The sequence below is a fragment of the Triticum aestivum genome, chromosome 1B, assembly GCF_018294505.1.
Source record: "Triticum aestivum cultivar Chinese Spring chromosome 1B, IWGSC CS RefSeq v2.1, whole genome shotgun sequence".
NCBI classification, from domain to species: Eukaryota; Viridiplantae; Streptophyta; class Magnoliopsida; order Poales; family Poaceae; genus Triticum; species Triticum aestivum.
The window spans coordinates 294,109,101-294,132,001 of NC_057795.1; the positions used below are offsets into that span (position 1 = coordinate 294,109,101).

The 22,901-nt window shown below is 44.9% G+C and overlaps 1 protein-coding gene across 2 annotated transcripts; it reads left to right on the forward strand.

Annotated features, from left to right (window-relative positions):
* Positions 1-14,888: 14,888 nt before the first annotated feature.
* Positions 14,889-20,845, forward strand: LOC123120188 (WD repeat-containing protein WDS homolog). 2 transcript variants are annotated; one of them, XM_044540184.1, is made up of 5 exons: positions 14,889-15,984; positions 16,214-16,282; positions 16,653-16,754; positions 18,962-19,606; positions 20,427-20,845. In XM_044540184.1, the coding sequence occupies exons 1-5, from the start codon at positions 15,328-15,330 to the stop codon at positions 20,595-20,597; spliced, it is 1,644 nt and encodes a 547-aa protein (XP_044396119.1). In that variant the 5' UTR covers positions 14,889-15,327; the 3' UTR covers positions 20,598-20,845. The 2 variants fall into 2 exon arrangements, with proteins under 2 accessions (XP_044396119.1, XP_044396127.1); XM_044540192.1 differs by lacking the exon at positions 16,214-16,282 and having other exon boundaries at positions 14,908-15,984.
* Positions 20,846-22,901: the final 2,056 nt, after the last annotated feature.

Genomic DNA, 22,901 nt, shown 5'->3' on the forward strand with positions numbered 1-22,901 from the left:
TAAGAGGAGCAATTGGAGTACTAAGGAAATCATTATTATTGGTATTGGAGAAATCACACAATTTGGTATTATCTTGCGCTATGGCAACAAGTAATCCAACACACAAGCAAACACAAAAAGGCAAGCAAAAAGAGAGGAGGAGATTGGGAAAGAGAGGGCGAATAAAACGGCAAGGGTGAAGTGCGGGAGAGGAAAATGAGAGGCAAATGGCAAATAATGTAAATGCGAGGGAGATGGGTTTGTGATGGATACTTGGTATGTCTTGACTTGAGCGAAGACCTCCCCGGCAACGGCGCCAGAAATCCTTCTTGCTATGTCTTGAGCTTGTGTTGGTTTTCCTTGAAGAGGAAAGGGTGATGCAGCAATAGTAGCGTAAGTATTTCCCTCAGTTTTTGAGAACCAAGGTATCAATCCAGTAGGAGGCTCCTCAAAAGTCCCACACACCTACACAAACAAACAAAGAACTCGCAACCAACGCAATAAAGGGGTTGTCAATCCCTTCACGGCCACTTGCGAAGTGAGATCTGATTGAGGTAATATGATAAGATAAATATATTTTTGGTATTTTATAATATAGATGCAAAAAGTAAAGATGTAAATAGAAGTAGATTGAAAGTTTATATGATAAAAGATAGACCCGGGGGCCATAGGTTTCACTAGTGGCTTCTCTCAAGATAGCATAAGTATTAAAGTGGGTGAACAAATTACTGTCGAGCAATTGATAGAAAAGCGAATAATTATGAGATTATCTAGGCATGATCATGTATATAGGCATCACTGTTGGAAATATGCCCTAGAGGCAATAATAAAAGTATTATTATATTTCATTATTCATGATAATTGTCTTTTATTCATGCTATAACTGTATTATCCGGAAATCGTAATACACGTGTGAATACATAGACCACAATATGTCCCTAGTGAGCCTCTAGTTGACTAGCTCGTTGTGATCAACAGATAGTCATGGTTTCCTGGCTATGGACATTGGATGTCGTTGATAACGGGATCACATCATTAGGAGAATGATGTGATGGACAAGACCCAATCCTAAGCATAGCATAAGATCGTGTAGTTCGTTTGCTAGAGCTTTTCCTATGTCAAGTATCTCTTCCTTAGACCATGAGATCGTGTAACTCCCGGATACCGTAGGAGTGCTTTGAGTGTATCAAACGTCACAACGTAACTGGGTGACTATAAAGGTGCACTACAGGTATCTCCGAAAGTGTCTGTTGGGTTGACACGGATCGAGACTGGGATTTGTCACTCCGTATGATGGAGAGGTATCTCTGGGCCCACTCGGTAATGCATCATCATAATGAGCTCAAAGTGAACAAGTGGTTGGTCACGGGATCATGCATTACGGTACGAGTAAAGTGACTTGCCGGTAACGAGACTGAACAAGGTATTGGGATACCGATGATCGAGTCTCGGGCAAGTAACGTACCGATTGACAAAGGGAATTGTATACGGGATTTGATCGAATCCTCGACATCGTGGTTCAACCGATGAAATCATCGAGGAGCATGTGGGAGACAACATGGGTATCCAGATCCCGCTGTTGGTTATTACCCGAGAGTCGTCTCGGTCATGTTTGCGTGTCTCCCAAACCCGTAGGGTCTACACACTTAAGGTTCGGTGACGCTAGGGTTGTATGAATATGAGTATGCAGTATACCGAATGTTGTTCGGAGTCCCGGATGAGATCCCGGACGTCACGAGGAGTTTCGTAATGGTTCGGAGGTAAAGAATAATATATAGGAAGTGGTATTTCGGCCATCGGGAAAGTTTTGGGGTCACCCGGTATTGTACCGGGACCACCGGAAGGGTCCCGGGGGTCCACCGGGTGGGGCCACCCATCCCGGAGGGCCCCATGGGCTGAAGGGAGGGAGCCAGCCCAGAGTGGGCTGGTGCGCCCCCCTAGGCCCACCCCTGCGCCTAGGGTTAAAACCCTAGGGTGGGGGGGCGCACCACATGCCTTGGGGGGCACTCCTCCCCCCTTGGCCGCCGCCCCCTTGGGGGATCCAATCTCCCAGGGCCGGCGCCCCCCTGGGGGGCTATATAAAGGAGGGCAAGGGGGAGGGCAGCCGCACCCTTGTGCTTGGCGCCTCCCTCCCCCTGCTACACCTCGTCCTCCTCCCGTAGTCGCTTGGCGAAGCCCTGCTGGAGTTCTGCTGCATCCACCACCACGCCGTCGTGCTGCTGGATCATCATCAACCTCTCCTTCCCCCTTGCTGGATCAAGAAGGAGGAGACGTATCCCGTCCCGTACGTGTGTTGAACGCGGAGATGTTGTCCGTTCAGCACTTGGGCATCGGTGATCTGAATCACGTCGAGTACGACTCCATCATCACCATCCCCTTGAAAGCTTCTGCACGTGATCTACAAGTGGTATGTAGATGCAAACTCACTCCCTTGACTCGTTTCTTAGATGAACTCATAGATGGATCTTGGTGAAACCGTAGGAAAAAATTTAATTTTCTGCAACGTTCCCCAACAGTGGCATCATGAGCTAGGTCTATGCGTAGTTCTCTAATGCACGAGTAGAACACAATTTTGTTGTGGGCGTGGATCTTGTCAACTTGCTTCCCACTACTAGCATTTTCTTGCTTCAGCGGTATTGTGGGATGAAGCAGCCCGGACCAACCTTACACGTACGCTTACGTGAGACCGGTTCCACCGATTGACATGCACTAGTTGCATAAGGTGGCTGGCGGGTGTCTGTCTCTCCCACTTTAGTTGAAGCGGATTCGATGAAAAGGGTCCTTATGAAGGGTAAATAGAAGTTGACAAAATCATGTTGTGGTTATTCGTAGGTAAGAAAACGTTCTTGCTAGAACCCAATTGCAGCCACGTAAAAGATGCAACAACAATTAGAGGACGTCTAACTTGTTTTTGCAGCGATTGTTCATGTGATGTGATATGGCCAGAAGTTGTGATGAATGATGAATTGTGATGTATGAGATCATGTTCTTGTAATAGGATTCACGACTTGCATGTCAATGAGTATGACAACCGGCAGGAGCCATAGGAGTTGTCTTTATTTTTGTATGACCTGCGTGTCATTGAAGAACGCCATGTAAACTACTTTACTTTATTGCTAAACGCGTTAGCCATAGAAGTAGAAGTAGTCGTTGGCGTGACAACTTCATGAATACACGATGATGGAGATCATGGTGTCAAGCCGGTGACAAGATGATCATGGAGCCCCGAAGATGGAGATCAATGGAGCTGTATGATATTGGCCATATCATGTCACAACTATATAATTGCATGAGATGTTTATTATCTTTATGCATCTTGTTTACTTAGGACGACGGTAGTATTAACCTCCCAGATGAGGCGGTCATTGATAGAATCCTCCAGTCGCTCCCACCAAGCTACAAGAGCTTTGTGATGAACTATAACATGTAGGGGATGGTGAAGACCATTCCTGAAGTGTTCTCAATGCTGAAGTCAGCAGAGGCTGAAATCAAGAAAGAACATCAAGTGTTGATGGTCAATAAGACCACTAAGTTCAAGAAGGGCAAGGGCAAGAAGAATTTCAAGAAGGACGGCAAAGATGTCGCCGCGCCCGGTAAGCCAGTTACCGGGAAGAAGTCAAAGAATGGACCCAAGCCTGAGACTGAGTGCTTTTATTGCAAGGGGAAGGGTCACTAGAAGCGGAATTGCCCCAAATACTTAGCGGATAAGAAGGCCGGCAACACCAAAGGTATATTTGATATACATGTAATTGATGTGTACCTTACCAGTACTCGTAGTAACTCCTGGGTATTTGATACCGGTGCCGTTACTCATATTTGTAACTCACAGCAGGAGCTGTGGAGTAAACGAAGACTGGCGAAGGACGAGGTGACGATGCGCGTCGAGAATGGTTCCAGAGTCGATGTGATCGCCGTCGGCACGCTGCCTCTACATTTACCTACGGGATTAGTTTTGAACCTTAATAATTGTTATTTAGTGCCAAGTTTGAGCATGAACATTGTATCAGGATCTCGTTTAATACGAGATGGCTACTCATTTAAATCTGAGAATAATGGTTGTTCTATTTATATGAGAGATATGTTTTATGGTCATGCTCCGATGGTCAATGGTTTATTCTTAATGAATCTTGAGCGTAATATTACACATGTTCATAGTGTGGATGCCAAAAGATGTAAAGTTGATAACGATAGTCCCACATACTTGTGGCACTGCCGCCTTGGTCACATTGGTGTCAAGCGCATGAAGAAGCTCCATGCTGATGGACTTTTAGAGTCTCTTGATTATGAATCGTTTGACACATGCGAACCATGCCTCATGGGCAAAATGACCAAGACACCGTTCTCCGGAACAATGGAGCGAGCAACCAACTTGTTGGAAATCATACATACCGATGTGTGCGGTCCAATGAGCGTTGAGGCTCGCGGAGGATATCATTATGTTCTCACTCTCACTGATGACTTGAGTAGATATGGGTATGTCTACTTAATGAAACACAAGTCTGAAACCTTTGAAAAGTTCAAGGAATTTCAGAATGAGGTGGAGAATCAACGTGACCGAAAGATAAAGTTCCTACGATCAGATCGTGGAGGAGAATACTTAAGTCACGAATTTGGTACACACTTAAGGAAATGTGGAATCGTTTCACAACTCACGCCGCCTGGAACACCTCAGCGTAACGGTGTGTCTGAACGTCGTAATCGCACTCTATTGGATATGCTGCGGTCTATGATGTCTCTTACCAATTTACCGCTATCATTTTGGGGATACGCTCTAGAGACAGCTACATTCACTTTAAATAGGGCACTGTCTAAATCCGTTGAGACAACACCGTATGAATTATGGTTTGGGAAGAAACCTAAGTTGTCATTTCTAAAAGTTTGGGGATGCGATGCTTATGTCAAGAAACTTCAACCTGAAAAGCTCGAACCCAAGTCGGAAAAATGCGTCTTCATAGGATACCCTAAGGAAACTGTCGGGTATACCTTCTACTTAAGATCCAAGGGCAAGATCTTTGTTGCCAAGAACGGATGATTTCTAGAAAAAGAGTTTCTCTCGAAAGAAGTAAGTGGGAGGAAAGTAGAACTCGATGAAGTACTACCTCTCAAACGGGAAAGTGGTGCAGCTCAGGAAAATGTTCCTGTGATGCCCACACCAACTGAAGAGGAAAACAACGATGATGATCAAGGTACTTCGGATCAAGTTGCTACTGAACTTCGTAGGTCCACAAGGACTCATTCCACACCAGAGTGGTACAGCAACCCTGTCCTGGAAATCATGTTGTTAGACAACGGTGAACCTTCGAACTATGAAGAAGCGATGGCGGGCCCAGATTCCAACAAATGGCTTGAAGCCATGAAATCCGAGATAGAATCCATGTATGAAAACAAAGTATGGACTTTGACAGACTTGCCCGATGATCGGCGAGCGATAGAAAACAAATGGATTTTTAAGAAGAAGACGGATGCGGATGGTAATATTACCATCTATAAAGCTCGACTTGTCGCTAAGGGTTATCGACAAGTTCGAGGGATTGACTACGACGAGACATTCTCTCCCGTAGCGAAGCTGAAGTCCGTCCGAATCATGTTAGCAATTGCCGCATACTATGATTATGAGATATGGCAGATGGACGTCAAAATGGCATTCCTTAACGGACATCTTAAGGAAGAGCTGTATATGATGCAGCCGGAAGGTTTTGTCGATCCTAAGAACGCTAACAAAGTATGCAAGCTCCAGCGATCCATTTATGAACTGGTGCAAGCATCTCGGAGTTGGAACATTCGCTTTGATGAGATGATCAAAGCGTTTGGGTTTATGCAGACTTATGGAGAAGCCTGCGTTTACAAGAAAGTGAGTGGGAGCTCTGTAACATTTCTCATATTATATGTAGATGACATACTCTTGATGGGAAATGATATAGAACTTCTGGACAGCATTAAGGCCTACTTGAATAAGTGTTTTTCAATGAAGGACCTTGGAGAAGCTGCTTATATATTAGGCATCAAGATCTATAGAGATAGATCGAGACGCCTCATAGGTCTTTCACAAAGCACATACCTTGATAAGATTTTGAAAAGGTTCAAAATGGATCAGTCCAAGAAAGGGTTCTTGCGTATGTTACAAGGTGTGAGATTGAGCTCGACTTAGTCACCGACCACGGCAAAGGATAAAGAAGAGATGAGTGTCATCCCCTATGCTTCAGCCATAGGATCTATTATGTATGCCATGCTGTGTACCAGACCTGATGTAAACCTTGCCGTAAGTTTGGTATCAAGGTACCAAAGTAATCCCGGCAAGGAACACTGGACAGCGGTCAAGAATATCCTGAAGTACCTAAAAAGGACAAAGGACATGTTTCTCGTTTATGGAGGTGACGAAGAGCTCGTCGTAAAGGGTTACGTCGACGCTAGCTTCGACTCAGATCTGGATGACTCTAAGTCACAAACCGGATACGTGTATATGTTGAATGGTGGAGCAGTAAGCTAGTGCAGCTGCAAGTAGAGTGTCGTGGCGAGATCTACGTGTGAAGCGGAGTACATGGCAGCCTCGGAGGCAGCTTATGAAGCGATTTGGGTGAAGGAGTTCATCACCAACCTAGGAGTCATACCCAATGCGTCGGGGCCGATTAAACTCTTCTGTGACAACACTGGAGCTATTGCCCTTGCCAAGGAACCCAGGTTTCACAAGAAGACCAGGCACATCAAGCGTCGTTTCAACTCCATCCGTGAAAATGTTCAAGATGGAGACATAGATATTTGCAAAGTACATACAGATCTGAATGTCGCAGATCTATTGACTAAACCTCTCTCGCGAGCAAAACATGATCAACACCAGAACTCTATGGGTGTTCGATTCATCACAATGTAACTAGATTGGTGACTCTAGTGCAAGTGGGAGACTGTTGGAAATATGCCCTAGAGGCAATAATAAAAGTATTATTATATTTCATTGTTCATGATAATTGTCTTTTATTCATGCTATAACTGTATTATCCGGAAATCGTAATACACGTGTGAATACATAGACCACAATATGTCCCTAGTGAGCCTCTAGTCAGGGCCGGCCCTGAGGGGGGCAGGGGGGGCGACCGCCCCGGGCCCCCAAAATCCAGGGGCCCCCCGAGGGTGTGTATGGCTAGGGCTATGGCCCATATAGACGCGCGCCAGGGAGCAGCAGGCCGATCTGGCGATCTGCTGATCCCAGCGAGGCAGCGATCAGGTCGTTCGATAGCGAGCTATCAGCGGTAGTATTTCCTTTCAAGTAATAAAAGAGCGATCATCGGCCCCTTCCTATTCTGTTCGACTGCTCCATCACAATTCCCAGGTCCCAGCCCTAGCTGATGTTCGCCGACGCCGCCGTACACGCAGGCACTCCCGCCTCGCCGCCCCCTGGTAATTTCCTTCCTAATCTGGTTATGTTTGCCGCTGATATGATTTCAATTCCGGGCCCCCTTTTGGCATTTGCAAATTTCTCAATTGTTCTCTTCTCAATCAGGGCTGTTCTCAATCCTCTGCAGAGTGCAGACTCTATGCGCTGTGTAGTTCACTGTGTATTTATATACGCAGTTACGCACACGCACTGGAATTTTGACCATCACTCCATCAGGTATTGAGGTAGATTCATATAATATTGATACAAGAAAATGCATTTGATGCGTAGCCGGCACTGTTCAACAATTGATAGAACAAATAGTTTTGTTTTCAGCATTGTGTGTCTGTTATTATGACGTGCTCCAGTAAGAAGAAATATCCATCGGGTAGCGACAAAAGGAAAAAGAATATGGAAGTGGAGAAATTGATACACATACAACATGGAGGTATTGAAAGTTATATTCAGATTTTTATTGACTGTGCCTGTGATGGACCCATCGGCTGAAAGATGTTTTTCGAAGTTAAAATTATTGAAGAATTATTTGATGTCAACAATTACTCAAGAGAGGTTAAATGGTTTGGCAACATTATGCATCGAGAAGAAATTATTGGATGAGATCGACATCGACCCCATCATAAGTGAATTTGCATCTAGGAATGTTCAAAGAAAACTTGAAGGTAATATGTATAATTATTTCATAAGCGTGCTAGTTTTGGATGCATTTAAGTGTTACTGATAATAATTTACATATACATATATTACAATGATATGTATATTAAGGGCCTCCAATTTTTAGTTCGCCCCGGGCCCCCAAAATCTCAGGACCGGCCCTGCCTCTAGTTGACTAGCTCGTTGTGATCAACAGATAGTCATGATTTCCTAGCTATGGACATTGGATGTTGTTGATAACGGGATCACATCATTAGGAGAATGATGTGATGGACAAGACCCAATCCTAAGCATAGCATAAGATCGTGTAGTTCGTTTGCTAGAGCTTTCCCTATGTCAAGTATCTCTTCCTTAGACCATGAGATCGTGTAACTCCCGAATACTGTAGGAGTGCTTTGGGTGTATCAAACGTCACAACGTAACTGGGTGACTATAAAGGTGCACTACAGGTATCTCCGAAAGTGTCTGTTGGGTTGACACGGATCGAGACTGGGATTTGTCACTCCGTATGACGGAGAGGTATCTCTGGGCCCACTCGGTAATGCATCATCATAACGAGCTCAAAGTGACCAAGTGGTTGGTCATGGGATCATGCATTACGGTACGAGTAAAGTGACTTGCCGGTAACGAGACTGAACAAGGTATTTGGATACCGATGATCGAGTCTCGGGCAAGTAACGTACCGATTGACAAAGGGAATTGTATACAGGGTTTGATCGAATCCTCGACATCGTGGTTCAACCGATGAAATCATCGAGGAGCATGTGGGATCCAACATGGGTATCCAGATCCCGCTGTTGGTTATTGCTCGAGAGTCGTCTCGGTCATGTCTGCGTGTCTCCCAAACCCGTAGGGTCTACACATTTAAGGTTCGGTGATGCTAGGGTTGTATGAATATGAGTATGCAGTATACCGAATGTTGTTCGGAGTCCCGGATGAGATCCGGACGTCACGAGGAGTTTCGGAATGGTCCGGAGGTAAAGAATAATATATAGGAAGTGGTATTTCGGCCATCGGGAAAGTTTCGGGGTCACCCGGTATTGTACCGGGACCACCGGAAGGGTCCCGGGGGTCCACCGGGTGGGGCCACCCATCCCGGAGGGCCCCATGGGCTGAAGGGGGGGGAGCCAGCCCAGAGTGTGCTGGTGCGCCCCCCTAGGCCCACCCCTGCGCCTAGGGTTGAAACCCTAGGGTGGGGGGGCGCACCACATGCCTTGGGGGGCACTCCTCCCCCCTTGGCCGCCGCCCCCTTGGGAGATCCAATCTCCCAGGGCCGGTGCCCCCCCTGGGGGCCTATATAAAGGAGGGCAGGGGGAGGGCAGCCGCACCCTTGTGCTTGGTGCCTCCCTCCCCCTGCTACACCTCGTCCTCCTCCCGTAGTCGCTTGGCGAAGCCCTGCTGGAGTTCTGCTGCATCCACCACCACGCCGTCGTGCTGCTGGATCATCATCAACCTCTCCTTCCCCCTTGCTGGATCAAGAAAGGAGGAGACGTCTCCCGTCCCGTACGTGTGTTGAACGCGGAGGTGCTGTCCGTTCAGCACTTGGACATCGGTGATTTGAATCACGTCGAGTACGACTCCATCATCACCATCCCCTTGAAAGCTTCCGCACGCGATCTACAAGTGGTATGTAGATGCAAACTCACTCCCTTGACTCATTGCTTAGATGAACTCATAGATGGATCTTGGTGAAACCGTAGGAAAATTTTTAATTTTCTGCAATGTTCCCCAACAATCACGTCCGTGACAAGTAGACCGACTCCTACCTGCATCTACTAATATTACTCCACACATCGACCGACTCCTGCCTGCATCTAGAGTATTAAGTTCAAAAAGAACAGAGTAACGCATTAAGCAAGATGACATGATGTTGAGGGATAAACTCATGCAATATGATATAAACCCCATCTTTTTATCCTCGATGGCAACAATACAATACGTGCTTTGCAACCCTTTCTGTCACTGGGTAAGGACACCGCAAGATTGAACCCAAAGCTAAGCACTTCTCCCATTGCAAGAAAGATCAATCTAGTAGGCCAAACCAAATTGATAATTCGAAGAGACTTGCAAAGATAACTCAATCATACATAAAAGAATTCAGAGGAGATTCAAATATTTCTCATAGATAAACTTGATCATAAACCCACAATTCATCGGATCTCGACAAACACACCGCAAAAAGAGTTTACATCGAATAAATCTCCACAAGAGAGGGGGAGAACATTGTATTGAGATCCAAAAAGAGAGAAGAAGCCATCTAGCTAATAACTATGGACCCAAATGTCTGTGGTAAACTACTCACAACTCATCGAAGGGGCTATGGTATTGATGTAGAAGCCCTCCGTGGTCGATTCCCCCTCCGACGGAGCGCCGACGAAGGCTCCAAGATGGAATCTCGCGGATATAGAAGGTTACGGTGGTGGAAATTGTGTTTCATTGCTCCCTGGATGTTTTCGGGGTATGTAGACTTATATAGGAGGAAGAAGTATGTCGGTGGCCGCCCGAGGGGCCCACAAGAAAGGGGGCGCGCCCAGAGGGGGTGGGCGCGCCCTCCTATCTCGTGGCCGCCTCGGCTGCTTCTTGACTTGCACTCCAAGTCCTCTGGATCACGTTCGTTCCAAAAATCACGCTCCCGAAGGTTTCATTCCGTTTGGACTCCGTTTGATATTCCTTTTGTTCGAAATACTGAAATAGGCAAAAACACAGCAATTATGGGCTGGGCCTCCGGTTAGTAGGTTAGTCCCAAAAATGATATAAATGTGTAAAATAAAGCCCATAAACATCCAAAAGGGGTAATATAATAGCATGGAACAATCAAAAATTATAGATACATTGGAGAGGTATCACACATCTCGATGGGTGACTTCCAGCACACAAATTAAGATCATATTTGGTCCCAACGCAAATACATGGTTGTAAGCATTAAGACCTCATGCCCGTACCTATTTTTGTCATAAGTGTTTGAATCGCCATTTGCTTGATTATTTTGGTTAAAAGCTGAAATTGTTCCTTTAATGGAAGCTTGCGAGAGACCATCACTTCAAGGAAGCCTTCCTCTTGTGGGTTCGATTATCCAGGGTCATCTATGAAAAAAAATAGATACGGGATACTTTCTGTTCCTTTACCGGATCACTAAAAAGAGGTATGAGCCACTGCACCCACAACCCCCTAAAACTTTGAGTTCATCGACGGCCTGGCCGTTGTTTCTGGCAGCAAATGGCTATTGCGGCCTTCAAAGCCTGGTTTGGTGCATTTTCAAGCTTCGAAGGGCAGTGTATATTTTGCAGGTCGTTTTGTGTCATTTTAATTGTATCAACTACTTTTTTTCTTGATAATTATCCGACATAAGTTGCCCAATGTCTTTTCTAAAATAGAAATTCATTATTGAACAAAAGTGGCATATTTCTAGGCTTTGTACAAGGCCTTGGTGACTGTCGACCTGGAACTAAGTAGGGTTGGTCTTCATGAGCTTCATTCATTATTTGCGCCATCCAAAATTATTATTCTTCCTCGTACTTAATGTCAAATTTGATCATACATTTGACTACTAGTAAATCATAAGTTCATGTAATAAAAATTATATCATTTGAAACATTATTTAACGGAAACACTAATGCCCACACGTGTGGGCGTTTGCATCTCGCCCACACGCGTGGATCCGCGTCCATTTGTGTGTGCATGAATCTTGGCATGTTTGTGGTGCGACGTAGGACTGGGCTGGTGTGTGGGCATTCATCCGGTCGCCCACACGTCCGTTTCACCACAAGGAGGGGCCCGGTGTGTGAGCGTTTAGCAGTTCGCGCACACGCCGATTTTCACTCACGCACAAGGGTTGGTGTGTGGGCATTTGTCATCTTGCCCACACGCCCGTATCCTCTCCCACACCCAAGCTGCTATTTGCCATGTGTTTTGCAGTGTACATGACAACTGCCCTACTATGCTTGTAAGCAGATGGCAACTTTTTTTTACTCGAACATGTCAGTTGCCATGTGTTTTGTTGGGTACACGACAACTGCCTAGTGTACACGTAAGCAGATAACAACTCTTTTTTACCCGAGTTGCCATGTGTTTTTGCATGGTACATGGCAGCTGACCTAGCGTGCACGTAAGCAGATGACAACTATTCCTTTTCATGGCAACTGCCCTAGCGTGCTTGTGAGCACATGGCAACTCTCTCAACTGTGTTAGCAGGTGGCAACTCCTAAAGTTTTAAAATCATGGCAACTGTAGTAGACCTGACCATACATGACAACCGCAGTTGAGCAACCATGGCAAGTGCAGTTAAATGAACATGGAAGAGGATCCAGACAATGGCAACTGCGGGGACACTGCTGACTGTCACGCGGGGCGTGCGGGACCATAAGGTACGAGGCCTGATGTACGGGCGTGTGGGCGTTATCTATTTTGCCCACACGCATGCATGTGAGAGGGACCGCGAGGAAAAAAAGAGGCGTGTGGGCATTACTTGGTTTGCCCATACGTAGGCGTGTGGGCTGATCCTCTTAAACACCACACGAACTGTGTGGGCAGACCCCTTAACGCCTACACGTGTGGACGTTATCGGCGTCTTTATTTAAACATGCACCCAATAATAAGTACAATTCTTGTTGTATATAATTTATTTTTTGCTAATATAAAATCTATGATCAAATCTCTACTACCTAAAAAAAACGGAACGTTCCGTTTCCCCTCTTACGTCGTCGATCTTCGTCCAGCCTTCGCTCGTTCCGTTGTCCTGTGGCCAACGTGCGCAGGCCCAGAAAGGCCCGATACAAAGGCGTGCAGGAGTCCATGCGTCTCTCGGCCGTCGTCGACAGCTTTTTTTCCCCTCGCACATTCATCGCGTCCAAAATTATCGGGATGCAGTCCCCGATCCGATATGATTTGATGCCCTCGCTCGTTATCTTCGCCATGGGCGTTGCCTCCTCGTCCTAAGCACAGCCGCCACACATACCCATCTCTTCTCTCTTGAAGCCGCCATCGCCGCCCGCTCCCCGTCCGGCTCAGCAACTCTCTCTGCTCGGTGCTCATTGGTGAGGCTCTGCTTCCCCTCTTCGCAGTGATGGGATTGGGAGACAGTGGTGGTGGGTGTGGATCGGCGGTGACGTGGCGAGCGAGTAGAGACGAGCGCAGTCGAGCCACCCCGCCTCCAAGCTGTGCCCTAGACGAGGTCGTCGCCTCGCCTTTGTGCTACCATCGGCAGCGCTGAACGAGGATGACGGCCTGCTCCTGGCTGAGGGTTGCTGCTCCTCGTACAAGGATGCCGAGGCGCAGGCCACCGCGTTGCTGCACATAGGGAATGGTAGGGGAGACCGGCCGCTGCTGAGGCAGGAGAGCACGGTGCTGTAGCGGGCCAAGCAGGGAAAGAGAGAGGGAGAGGGAGAGAGAGAGAGAGATGAGATGAGATTTTCTATGCTTATTACCTTGATGCTACTCACAGATAAGATAGTTTAGGAAGTGGAAGAGATATAGTATGCTGCACGGATGCTGTTTTTGCTATTTCTTATTGCTGTGCAGATGAGAGAGAGAGAGAGAGAGCGGAGAGAGTCGAGCAGTGCTTTGTTGTTGTTTGGCACAACAATGGATCCCTACGTGGATTTGTTGAGTGATGAGAACACCGATGCAATTTGGGACTACCATTGTATTTTTGGATAACCATCAAAGTGCACGGACATGACTTTTTTGTTTTCTTCCCAGTAGATTATATCCCGCAAATATGCAAGTAACATGTAACAGAGAAGAGAGGTCAAGCCAACATATTCACTGGTAAGAAACTTGAAAATATTGTACCAACCTCACAAACATTGGATTCTGTGGCTGCCGCCATAATGGGAGTAATTGACGACTAATAATGCTTAGGTTAACACCATGTATAGTATAACTTTTTTGACTTTGTCATACTTTCTATGTTCCTATTTTTTGATCCCCGGAGCGAATCTACATTCATTACATGATTTTGGTAATATTTCTTAAATCTTTTCTGGCTTTGTCATACTTTCTATGTTAACACCATGTCACTTCTTAAATATTTTCGTTCTCTTAAAAATAATAGAGTCTACTAAACATAGTTAGGTCAAATGCAAACCAACATGTGGTTGGATGGTTAGGAGGACAATGGTATCTTCAGTCCACTAGGTTCAAGTCCTAGACTTGACCCTGGTACTCGTCATTTCCTGAATTTATTTCAAGCCGTTCGGCGATGCGTGTTTAGTGGGAGGAAGGGTGTGCGTGTGTGTGTTCATAGGAATGAATGTATGTGCGTATGTATGAGCGTCGACGTCTGTACCTTGTTCAAAAAATGTAAGATCAAAATAATTATTCTGACATGATTAAAGAAATGGATAATGAAAAAAGATCAATTATGCAGTTAACTTAAAGCTATTGGAACTTGGTTTGTAATACTGGTTTGATCAGATTCCATGACATTATTTTTCTCCGTTGTGGTGGCAAATATAATGCATATGAACCTTCGGTAATACGGGGATGTGATTAGATTGGATGCCCAATGATAGAAGCAGATTATAAGAAACGAATATCCAAGAAAAATATTGTGTGTGTTTGAAATGAGGTGGAGAAAGGGAGATTGTGAGCCGGATGCGCCATTGACAAAGATGATAAGTTTGAATTAGGTAGGTGGAGACATGAAGGCAGTGGATGAAAGATAAGAAAAGAAGTAATGCCTCGTGATTATTGTTAAACCATTAGAATATTATGCCCCGTTGCAACGCACGGGCATTTACCTAGTTTTAACATAAAATCCGAGGAAAATTACGAACCCGGACGTGGGGAAGAAGTGCATCATGAGAACAAAGCCAACTCGGGACCCCACCGCCGATCTTATCCTCGTCTAGTGAGCTCGTGCGGCTCGGATTCAACTCCAATGTATAATGGACGGCCATGGCCCCTCCAGCGTCCCGTTCGAAAACAACCGTCCGAGCTGTGTATGCATTCCCAAAATATCTACTTTTATCGGCCCACAGATCCACCAGGAAACCAAAACTCCCCACAATTTTGATCTGATCATTTCAAAATCCCACAACCCCTCTTCCAAAATCGCGTCGTCACACCAAGAAGCTCTCGGAATTTCGAGTTCTCCTCCCATTTTTCCTGGCATCGGGCGCGCAGATTTTGACCAGTTATCAACTGTTCTTCTCCAGTCCCTCGAAGCGCAGAATTTTGTTCCTTTTTCCGGCTGTTTTGATCCGACAGTTGTTCCGAATCACTCTCTCCGCAGCTGACGTCCCTTTTCCGGGTTTTGCTATTGCTGGGGGCGTAAAATCCCTCAAGCTGGCGAATTCGGCGTGTCCATGGACCAGCCCGAGAGCTCTCTCCCCCATGCCGCGGTCCAGAAGGGGCAGACCCCACGCCGCGAGGAGCTCGTGCGGCTCATCGCGCAGTCGCTCTACTCCCTCGGTTACCGGAAGGCGGCAGCCACGCTTGAGGCGGAGTCCGGTGTGCCGCTGTACCCCCCGGAGCACGACCGCCTCCTGCTCGACGTAATGTCTGGCCGGTGGGACGCGTGCGCGGCCACTATTGACTCTCTTACCGGCATTACCGAAAGGAACCGTGCGGTCGCGGAGTTTTTGGTGTGGAGAGGGCACTTCCTGGAGCTGCTGGGCACTGGGGACGCTGGTCTACGCCTTGCAACGGAGGTGCTCTCGCGTCGGATCGCCCCTCTTGCCATCGACAGAAGATGTGTGCACTGGCTGGCTCGCGCAGTGGTCACGTCCGAGGGCGCGGTTGCACCAGAGGCTGTGGCTGAATGCAGGATTGGGCTTTTCTTGGATTTGGTTGAGGCGTTGCCGCCATGGTTCCGTGTGCCAAGTGGGCGGCTTGAGCATTTGGTGGAGACTGCGGTTATTCAGCAGGTTGCTTCGTGCATATATCATAATCTGCCGGATGAGGTCACTCTATTTGAGGATCACAAGTGCCATGAAGAGCAGATCCCTTCCGACTGTGCGCAGGTGTGAGTTTTTGTAGTTCTTGGTTTTTCCTATCAGCTTCTAGATAAATTTCGTAGCCTGTCAGATTTATAAGAAATGAGAAATTGTATGCCACACTCAGAAACTAGAGTTATCGAAGCAGAAACTTGAATACAGCAACTTCTATTGAGTAGTTCGCAGAGCACGCTTCAGCATGTCTATTTACATATGGTCTTTAAATTTCTGTTCCATGATGTTGCTATATCTGCAGCACCATCCCTCCTTGTGTTGGCTATTGGAAGCATATAATTATCATTCAACTGGAACTTGTGCTTCAGAAGTACGAAGTGCTCCTTTTCCATCAGCGAGGCAGGACTTGTACCATTTTGTAATCTTTGCACCGGAAGTATAAATTAATCTGCTTCATTCGCTTTTATGCTTCCCATAGTCACCATGCTAATTCACATAAAACTTACTGTTCAGTACAAGTGTCCTGTGGGTTTCAAACATTGCTCAATCCTCAGTGAGATGGTTATGAGTTATGATATTTCAAAACCAATATCCACAAGACTATTAATTTTGTTTGTCAAAAGGGGATGAGTATTCATATACACTATTTATGTATCCTAAATGAGTAGACATAGTCCATGCTTGGGTGCTGGGGCCGTATGGCAGAGATGGATACTTGAAACTTCTATGCTTGTTTGCAGATATTATGTGCTCATAAAAACGAAGTTTGGTTTGTAAGGTTTTCAAATGATGGAAACTACCTGGCATCATCTTCAAGTGATTGTACGGCCATCATTTGGAAGGTATAGTTATACACCCTAACATTGACCTGAAAAGCAATGTGCCTTGTTACTTGCATAAATAATGCTAAGATTATATTTTGTTCTCCTGGCACTTTAGAATTTTGAAGCAGAACCATCAGATTCAGGGCACAATAGAATAGGCTTGTTTTTCTGCTCCCAGCTATACCTAACATCATTGAATAACATATAAAGTGAATAAACTGTTTCACTCTGACAGTACTTTTTAACTGTTGGAACATTGCTCAAGCGAGCAGTGTAATACGATATATTTATTAGTACAGAGCTTGCTCCAAACTGCCAGAGTTGTAGATAAGCTGACAGACTGCATTAAGTACTATCCGCAGTGAGATACTCTGTTGAACTCTTGGAAGTGTAGTATTCACCGTGACACGTTTATATTTAGGACGCTCTTTACCTCTGCTGAATCTGACTATGAATAGAAGTTCTACACTCTGTCAAGCCTGTCAGATATCCTTGTTACATATGATCGTTGCTGATCATTACTAAAAACTTCATTCATGATGGATAAAATTTATTCAAGGAAGTGTACAGTAGAAAAATATGCATCTTTCTCTTGCTTCTGGTTTTGCTCCTAGTAAGCACTCAGCCACCTAGAATGGTTGTTATGCCATCCTTCAGGCAAAGAGGCCATGAGCCCTCACCCTTGATTGGCCACCTGGGAGCTCATCTCCCATGTTGGCTGCCATGGCTCTGGGGTCTGGTTGAAGAAAAGTGGGATTCTTGAGAGCTTCTGATTATTTTTACTCTTGGCTCAAGAAAGGATAACTGTGCTGTGCTTAAGAAAAGTTTTTCCATTTCCCTGATAGAAAATTCCCTGAATAAAGTATGCATTTAATTATTTTCCAAATTTATTAGTTAGTTTCAGAGTTTTCCCTGAATAAGAAAAGTTTTGCCATTTTGATGTTGCCAGGCTGGGCCACCCATGAACAAGTCAAAATAAAATGATGTTTTCGAGTACATGTAGCCAAACCTTTTTTGAATTTTAGCCACTAATTTGTTCAATATTTTTTATTACTTGTACGAAATAACACTGAATTACTTCCATAGTATAGTAGTATTTTATAGTTTCCTATTTTGTATTGCTATGAATATCGATGAGAAAAGATGATTGTTGGAGACCATACTGATTTCCACCTACGACTGGCAGTAGTTTTTCCTGTTCATGCTTTTATTAACGGCCTTTTCTGCCGTCCTCTTTTATCATATTCCCATCATTCATCTTTGTCATATGCATATTACCACGATATCTCTCTAAATATGATTAATGTCGTCTTCTCTTCCAATTTTTATGCTATGATAGGCAGATGGGACTATATTCAACTGAGTAGTGATACAAACCTGGGCTTGGGAAGATCATGCTTCTCATGTGAGATCTTGGTCTTCTTTCTGGTTTGTTCATATGCTTCATTTTAACTGGACCTGTGAAGACTTAGGCTCAGTGTGCGGTTGCTGAACTGTGCTGCGATGTGCTTATTCTATAATTTCGGAAAATAGACACGAAACTAGAGACAAGATGGTTAAATAAACACTAAATAGACAAAAGCTTTTTGGATAAGCTGGATTATCATAATCCAATGCAATGCCAAACACAGCTTTAATACGGTCACGTGCATTTGTGTTGTTGTGAAGTTCACTGCATAAGTTAATGGGGCTCATGAAACATCATATAAGCTGGTCTATTTATGCTAATTGAACTTTATTTGTACAAGGGTTGCGTGGAAAACGTACATCTTGAGTGAAGTAGATGACATTTCATAGCTCTCATGTACACACTGTAAGATGTGTCAAAAGCCTAGCACTGTTGCCTATGTTCCCTTTCCTGTTGATCATCATTGATGTTTCCTATTCAAAGCTAGTGGAGAGATGAGGGTGTAAGTATGTTAACTGAAATATACATGTGTGAAAACACCATAAGTTGTGAGGTTACGAGTTATGACTATGCATCCTTTTGATTCTATTTTAATTTTTAATTTTTACAGCTCATTTAAAGGTAGTAGGCGTGATTTATATGAATACTGTAACCACCCTCTTGCAAAATCACATGTTTTCATCCAGAAGAATATTTTCTGTTTTTTATTGGCATTCACGTTTAGTCTTTATACAATTTATGTGCCATGTTAACTCATTTCCCCGCTTGTATTACAACTTCAAATTCTTGTCATGTCTAACCCCCAGAGATGATGTAGGTGGAAGAAGATGATACATTAACCAAGAAGTACTGCCTCGAGGGTCACAAAAGTCCTATTTCCTTTGTTGCGTGGAGCCCAAATGATAGAATGCTTCTCACTTGTGGTAATGGGGAATCTTTAAAACTGTGGAATGTTGATACTGGTGAATGCAATCTTAAATTTGGTGCTTCAGTAAAACACATCATCGCGTCGTGTGCATGGTTTCCAAATTCGGAGAAAATAGTATGTGCCAGCTGTGAACCAGAAAGTTCTCCAAATATGATTTTCACTTGTGACCTAGAAGGCCAAGAACTGGAAATGTGGGCTGGAGAGAGAATACCTAAAGTTAGTGATCTTGCTGTGACACCTGATGGCCAACATCTAATCTGTGTATGTCCTAACGAAATCTGGATCCGAGAACTTCGGAAGGGGCGGGAATGGAAAATTCCTGAACGGCAGACAATATCATCTCTTTCTCTTTCAGGTGATGGACAGTCAATGATTGTCAACCTTAATAGCCAGGAAATTCATTTGTGGAAAACCAATGGAAGTTCTAGAGTGCCCGATAAATACAAGGGGCACAAGCAAGGAAAGTTTGTGATTAGATCATGCTTTGGAGGATCAGACTATCTGTTCATTGCTAGTGGCAGTGAGGATTCACAGGTACACCCTCTTGAAGAATTTAACCTTGCCTTTGAAGAGATCTTAGCCTGCTTCCATTTCAACTTCTTGCTTCGATTCCATTAGGTGGTATTTTTAAACAAGGAATGACATCTGTTTAGAAACAGCAGTACCATGCGTTTGGAGGTTTTATGCTCTTGCACTATACCTTTTCTGTGAGGAGTGATGCTGAACATCGCAGACTCGCATATCCAAAAGTAGAATTCTTCCATACCTGAAATACCAGTATTCTTGCTGATCATTCCAGACTCATTAATTTTGTGTTACAGAAGGCATGCCTTCGTTTGCAGTTTTGCTAAATTAGCACTATTCAGCATTAACTAGTGGAAGCAGACACATTAGTTGGCATGTAGTACAATTTTAGAGGAACACTGTAAACAAACCAGCACAAACTTTTGTGATCAATCACACTAATGTTTAAATGAACCTGCTGTATGACCTTTATCTATAGAAATACAGGATACAAACATCAAACCCAATACTGAATGCGAAATAATCGGAAGTTTGTGCTGGTTTGGTTTGCAGTTTTGCTAAATTAGCACTATTAACTAGTGGAAGCAGACACATTAGTTGGCATGTTGTGCAATTTTAGAGGACCACTGCAGAAAAACCAACACAAACTTTTGTGATCAATCACACTAATCTTTAAATCAACCTGCTGTATGACCTTTATCTATAGAAATACAGGATACAAAAAGCAAAGCTAGTAGTGAATGTGAAACAATGGGAAGAGCTCACATCTGTTTTTCTCGTGCTCTTGTTGAGCGTTTCCGTTTTGCTGATGCGTAGAGATAATGGGCAGGTGTACATTTGGCAAAGAGGCATGGAGATGCCGATAAAGGTCCTATATGGGCACTCAATGACTGTAAATTGTGTAAGCTGGAACCCCGCGAGGCCCCAGATGTTGGCTTCCGCAAGTGATGACCGTACAGTTCGAATATGGCTAGCGCACAAACCCCACAGTTTGACTTGAAAAGTTTTGTATGTTTTCCCTGTGAATAGTTGTACATTTTGACTGTATGCACAAACTAGTTGGGGATCTTTTTCCCTCGTAAAGAGCTTTTAGCTACTTGAGAGAGGTAAACTTTGAGCAGCCAGAGATAGCAGGATACGGGTAAGTTATTTATGAGATGGCGACGCCGGTTGGAGTTTTGCCCGCACACTCTGTAAAGAATCACAGTTGCATCAGAGCCTTGTACGCATGAGTGCTGTTGTTTAGTCTGGATGACTTGTGCTTGGGTAGATTCAGTTCTATTCCTGCCTACTGCCTATCTTGCGTAGAAGAGACTGGGACAGCTGAATTTTGTACTCTCTCCGTCCCAAAATAAGTGTCTCAACTTTGTATTAGCTTTAATACAAATTTATACTAAGCTCAAGACACTTATTTTGAGACGGAGGGAGTATGTGACAAGTCCGGCTGTCCTTCGGGGTCACGAATTGGAACTTCCATGGCTTTTTTTTCCGTTTTGTTTTGTGGGTACTTTTTCTTTTAACTCGATTACTTCAAAGTTTACATTATGCACATTTAACTATTCTTTGCCATTGTAATGTACTTCCTCTGTAAACTAATATAAGATCTTTGGGATCCGAAAGATCCCATATTAGTTTATAGAGAGAGTATTAACAAAGGCTAAGACTCTGTTTATTCATTACTTTGCTATGTAATAGTCTGACGGGAGTGATCTTTGCAGTGGCATTCAAATCTTTTTTTTAATGAAGCTAGCGAGCTTTTTTTAAAAAGCTAAAATCTAGGACAGGCGATCGCTTTTCAACCAAACAATAAATAAATCTCTCCTTTGGCGGATGTAGATAGTGGTCTGCGTCGGTGGCATCTGAGGACGATAAATCGTGGGTTGGGTTCATGGTTGGTGACTGGTAGGTTCCAGACAAGGTAATCATCCCTATGCTCTCATGCCTTCATCAACCGAGGTGTCGCTAGACACTATAGTGTTGTCGTACTACATGGCACGGCGACATGTCTGCCAGCCCGCACCTGAGTTGCACGGTCCGCCCACGAACGCCACGTCCCCCTACATCCAGACAACCTTGAGATCAACCAAGGAACCGGCACCCCAACCACCGATGGAGCCGCCAGTGACTGCCCTGCCTCGAACAACGTTAGATATGAGACAAGGGAGTACCCTGTCGAGGAAGGGGGGGGGGGGGGGGCGAGCGGATTGAAGCCACGACCAACGTCATCTGCGTCGGTGATGGGATGGCCAACCATGTCGGAGCCTCCCATCCATCCTACCAACCTCCCCACCGAACACCCCCCACGTTGCCCCACCACGACCACCGTATGAGATCAATGCAGGGCCACCAACTGTTCGCCGATGGAAGAACCAGACCAGCCATTGATATCCTGTAAATGCATAGGGTGATGTAGCAATTTCATGATAAGTAAGGTTTGTCGATCCCACATGGAGTGAAAAGGTAGACACTACTATCCCCACATTTGTGTCGTCACTTACGCAACTATACTTACACCCAAGCAGGAGTTTGGAAATAGTTTACTAAAGTCGGTTGCTAGGGAAAATGTCAAAAGAGAGAATTAAACTAAGGTACCGAAACAAAGAAAAAAATAGATACTAAACTAAAATGAGAAAATAAACAATATAGAAATATGTGATGCTTTAGATGAGAACGCTAGCGTCTAGGTACATCCTCGTTCGGCTTTGGCATTGATTGTGGTTAAGCTTTTCGACCATCGGCACATAAGTCTATTCCTTGCATTATAGGATATGGCAATCAATCGATGGTGGGCGCTTGGGCGGTACCTCACATTACATTGTCTCTCAATCAGCGCCATGTTGAGACAACTCAATTGTCCTAATTCCCATCCCATACTAGTGGCTGATAATGGAAAGACACGACCACGAGGACCGGACCGAAGGCAATAAGTTTTATGGACAAGTGTGATCCCTAGAATATTTGTGTTCCCCTCAGGATATCAATGCTTGCCACACAGAGGTCTCTCAACGTTTTCAACTACACCAATGGATCAGACGTCCAATCACTAAGTTACCGCAAAGGTAAATAATCAACATGAAGAAGGCACACATAAATAGACGATGCATATCAAATAACCGCTTACTAGCTGACTGGCTCATAGGCAACAATTACTCAAATAACATCACATATAAAGGGGCTTCAAGAGTTGTTACAACCCTATCACAGAGACCGTGATGGGGGAAGGAGAAGGGGTTGGTGAAGGCGATGCAGTGGCGCACGGCCGCGCCCCACAACCGTGCTCCTCTGGCGGCGGCTCCCTTTCGGT

Excerpts from the sequence above, each read along its gene's own strand:
- LOC123120188 (XM_044540184.1), top strand. The coding sequence starts at position 15,328 with ATGGACCAGCCCGAGAGCTCTCTCCCCCATGCCGCGGTCCAGAAGGGG. Across the intron at positions 16,755-18,961 it reads GTACGGCCATCATTTGGAAG|GTGGAAGAAGATGATACATT; the intron begins GTATAGTTATAC and ends GAGATGATGTAG. Across the intron at positions 19,607-20,426 it reads GTGGCAGTGAGGATTCACAG|GTGTACATTTGGCAAAGAGG; the intron begins GTACACCCTCTT and ends GATAATGGGCAG.